This window comes from Arachis duranensis, chromosome 4, assembly GCF_000817695.3.
Source record: "Arachis duranensis cultivar V14167 chromosome 4, aradu.V14167.gnm2.J7QH, whole genome shotgun sequence".
Lineage (NCBI taxonomy): Eukaryota > Viridiplantae > Streptophyta > Magnoliopsida > Fabales > Fabaceae > Arachis > Arachis duranensis.
The window spans coordinates 104,818,516-104,823,109 of NC_029775.3; the positions used below are offsets into that span (position 1 = coordinate 104,818,516).

At 25.2% G+C, this 4,594-nt stretch overlaps 1 protein-coding gene across 3 annotated transcripts; it reads left to right on the forward strand.

Moving 5' to 3' along the window:
* Nucleotides 1-1,264: 1,264 nt before the first annotated feature.
* Nucleotides 1,265-2,276, forward strand: LOC107485518 (uncharacterized). Of its 3 annotated transcripts, none has more exons than XR_001591470.3 (3): nt 1,265-1,355; nt 1,459-1,799; nt 1,904-2,276. XR_001591470.3 is itself a non-coding variant. In XM_016106049.3 (2 exons), the coding sequence occupies exons 1-2, from the start codon at nt 1,440-1,442 to the stop codon at nt 2,003-2,005; spliced, it is 462 nt and encodes a 153-aa protein (XP_015961535.1). In that variant the 5' UTR covers nt 1,368-1,439; the 3' UTR covers nt 2,006-2,276. The 3 variants fall into 3 exon arrangements, 1 of the variants encoding a protein (XP_015961535.1); XR_001591469.3 differs by lacking the exon at nt 1,265-1,355 and having other exon boundaries at nt 1,368-1,799; nt 1,904-2,104; nt 2,198-2,276; XM_016106049.3 differs by lacking the exon at nt 1,265-1,355 and having other exon boundaries at nt 1,368-1,799.
* Nucleotides 2,277-4,594: the final 2,318 nt, after the last annotated feature.

Here is a 4,594-nt window from a genome sequence, read left to right on the forward strand (position 1 = left end):
ACTATATTTCAAAATTCAAATGAAATAAAAGCATTAATCATTTATAGTTAAGCCATTAACTTCATCAATGTCTACAACCCAACCATCATCAACCTCTACTAGCAATCACTCATCCTGATCCCTTCATCTTTCGCCGATTTATTATATATTTATTAAGAAAATAAAATATTTAGTAAAAATAATATTATCATAGTGGAATGCTAGAACCTGAAAGTGGTAATAGATAAAGACATCTCAGTTCAGGGGACATGTAGTAATGGTTATTGGTTATTAAAGAAAAAAACACCGAGTTCTTTCTTAAGAAACCATAATGCTTCCTTTTTGTTCTTCTTAACAAGGTTTTAAGTAACAAAATTACTATTTAGGTGAATATTTCAGCATGCAGTTTGGAGTGTAAAACGACAAAGCAATGAAAAGCAGTGTCCAACAATAATTGAGAGTTGGGACACACCTAGCACTAGTCTCCAGTGTTTTTGACTGTTTCAAGATTATCTCTTAGCTGGGTGTCGGTTGTTGCCACTTGATGACTTGAACGACTCTTTCTTTCATAGTTTCATCACTATTGATTCATGTCGTATCAAATTAATGATTAAGAATTATTAAATAATAATTTAATAAAATTTGGGATATTATTTAACGATTCTATTCTTATGAAGAGAAATTATACGTGGGCTTTTTATCTTATTCAAAAGAAAATGTTATATGCATAGGAACCATGTTTTGTTGATGGAGGTGCAAATTTTAAAATGATAATATATAATGATATCTAAGACTGGTAAAAAAATTATAATAAAAATATTAAAGATAAAATATAAATTTTTATCATATATATTTTTAAAATGTTTATTATTTCACTTTTTAACTTGGTCATCTTCATCACTAATAATAACGACTAAGATAAAATTATTTTTTAACAGAAATAATGTTTATTTTTTTAATTTAATTAAGAAATCAATTTTTATAGTTAATACTAACTAATCTAAATTATAAATTTTAATTCTAAATCTTAAATCTTTCTAAAAATAAGGATTAATTTTTTTATATTTTTATTATTGTTTTAATAAATAAATAAAACATATTATATATAAAAGATATTAAAAATAATATTTTTAATATAAAAAATAAAAAAACAAAACAAAAAATTGACTATATTGTACATAATACTTTTAATTTTTTTATTTTTTATTATAAAAAAGTATATTATTCACTTTTCACCCAACTTTTCTCTTAACTGTATTATTACCCATTTGGTGGTGGAATATGCAATAGCATCTCCTTTCGCATAAATATTATGCCCATCCACAAACAAGAATTCATTTCAGATCAAAACATGAGCTACTCAACTGAGCCCTGAGGTCTGATTTCCTTTTAACTTCTATCTTATTATTATCATTATTTGTGTTGCTTTTTTTAATTAACCTTTTCTTGAACGAAAAACTATGTCACTTCCATTTGCAGCTACCTTCAATTACCAGAGACAAGCCACCATTAACTACTTCATCAATGTCTACAACCCAACCATCATCAACCTAATAGCAACCACTCATCCAGATCCCTTCATTATTCGCCGCCACAAAATCTACGCTTTCATTCTTTTTGCACTCCTAGCATTTCTTCAAATCCAGAACACCGGAAGCACACCATCACCGTTCCATGATCACCCTGTCACAACCCAAGCTTGTTTTCTTGCCATTTTTTGTTACTTCCTAGCCTTCATGGCCTCGCTGCGTTTGCCTCAGTATTCTTCTCAGTTAAGCACAGCCATGGCGGCTTTCGGTTCGTTCTCCTCGGCTACCTTGGTAACACTGCTTATTCCTGAATCTTGGTGGAACTTTAGATATGTTTTTTATGTTTTAGTTGGCATGGTTGAGTTGCATCCACTTCTAACTGTGCTCTATGACAGGTACATTCTGAGATCTGTCTTGAGAATGAGGAGATCGTGGCAGCCAAATTCCCAAAGGCAACAACAACTCTTGCCACTGAGATACATGGATCTGATGAGTAGAGAGCACAGTAATAATACTGTGTACTTGATGGAAGCACCATTGGAAGTTGCTGTTGTAGAGAGGACTTCTTTTATTTAGAGAGGGCTGGAAGAAAATAAGTAACTGCCACTCGAAGCTACCAAGTTCCTCTATCTTGTTACATATTGTAGAGTTCTATTTCCGTTACCGTTGTTTTTATTTTTACTTTGCAGGTTTTCTTTCTGTTCATGGGAGTTGCTGTACCAATGTTATTCAGTAATGAGTTAATGAAGTATATATAACTTTCAGCCTTCAGTCTTCCTCTCTCTCACCTCGAAGCTCGGGATCAAGGATTTATACATCATCATTCATTCATCAGTGCTGCAATTTTCTTTGATTCGCGCGCGGTAAGAGAAATCTTTAGTTGTCATTCCTCGCCATGTTGACTGATCTATATCACTATTCACTACCACAAAGATAAAGTTTAGCCAGCAAATTTTAACTACGAATACTAAATTGTGATAAAAATAAATGAACATATCTTTTATTTATCGCAAAACATTGTTTATAATGGCTAAAATTTAATTTTTTGTTATAAATAGTATTTTTCGTAATCTTTGAATTCGAAGGTTATATTTTTAAAACTCTGCTTTCTCTTTACGAGTCATAGTAGTCCTATTTTGAATAAATTTATTTTTTTAAATAAATTTATTAATTTATAATATTATTTTTTAAATATTTTGACATTAACACAAATTTATGAAATTAAATTCAAAATATTAAAAAATTAATTTAGATAAAATAAAAAATTATAAAAAATAAAGACAATATTTTAATATAAATAAAAATAAGTTAAAAAATAGTTTTTATATACATAATTTAGTACTTATTATGTATCTTTGTGAGTATTGTATTCTAATTATATGCATAATTATCTTTTTAAAAATTATTTTATAAAATTATAAATTAATTTTTTTATTTATACTATTATTTAATTGATATATACTATTAATTAATTATTTTATACTATTATTTTTTATTTATACTATTATTGAATTGATATATACTATTAATTAATTATTTATACTATTTAATTATATTTTAGATAATTTCTTGTTGAGTTGATAATTAAAAGTTCGTTAAATAATTTGATAGGTTTGATTAAATTCTCAGTTTTATTAGATAGATAATGACTTTTGTAAATAATGTGAATAATGGACTCTAGAATTATCCCAATAAAGTAAAAAAACACTCCACCCCAAATTATTTCTTAACCCTTAATATTAAAATAACCATCTGCACATCTAGTGAATTGAATATCGAATCATTGTTAACTGTGCATGAATAAATCAAATCAAAAGAAATAACCATCCAATTAAACATAATCAACATAATCATTTGCATACTTATTGAATTGAACATCCGACATATCCATTGTTTACATTGTTTAATATTCTCATTGTCTTCCTATACTTTTTTTAATTATTATTTAATAATTTTCAACTACCGACTTCATATACAATTAACTAATAAATGCTTACTATATTTCAAAAAAATAATACTAATAAATTAATATTTTTAATTAATATCAATTAATTTTTTAAAAATTTTTTGTTTATTTTAAATTAAAAACTACACGTTTTTTTAAATACACTAGTGTATATTCCCAAACACTATACGGGATAATTAATAAAAATATATAAATTTTTTTATTAAAAGAGATTAAACAAAAAATATATAATAAGTATTATTATAAATATTTTACAAAATTATAATTAAAATCAAAATTTAATGATTTTAATGTTAAAAATAACTCGTATTTGTATTAACTAATTTGGATTGGTTGAGTGATCATTTTACTTCTCTACTTAAACAAGTATTAGGATTTTGAATCCGTTTTGTATATGTAACAACTTTTTATTTACTAGTACAGCAGATCCTTAATAAATGGAGTTTCAATTCGTGATAGATTTATTCTGAGCCTATCGGGTTAGAAAATAGGTAAAAAAAATAGTATTTATCTTGAAAATAGAACAATTCTCATTGATATATAACAATAATTATAGAGATTTATCTTTGTTAAAATTTAACTATGACAATTTTATTTGTTGGTATCATATTCATGCATAAAGTCAACACAATATGATAAGCGTTGTTACTAGTTAAAATTTCATATTTTACGACATAATTTTCAAGTTTTCAAACTTATAGACTTATATCATTACAAAAACTATTAAATTGATTAATATTCTTTGGTAATATTATCAAAATACCATCATTGTATTAGTTTGTGTGAAAAGAAGTCATAATCATTTTTGTTATTCAATATATAATTTATTCTATTGAAAAATGAATTATCATTCCTAAATTGGTAAACACATTTTTTTCATATTTTATACTATTTTATTTGGCAGTAATTGCCATTAAAAAATAAATAACTACACTATCTTATAATATAATGTATAAAGTAATTTTTTATTTTAAAATAAATTTTGGTAAGTAAGATAAAACTTAAAATAAGTTTTTTATACAAATTTAAATTTGAATTTAAAATTGATTAACAACTCACCTTTTTTAAATTTTAATAACAAAAACAAAATTAGTTCGATACAAATTAAAATATTCAGCAT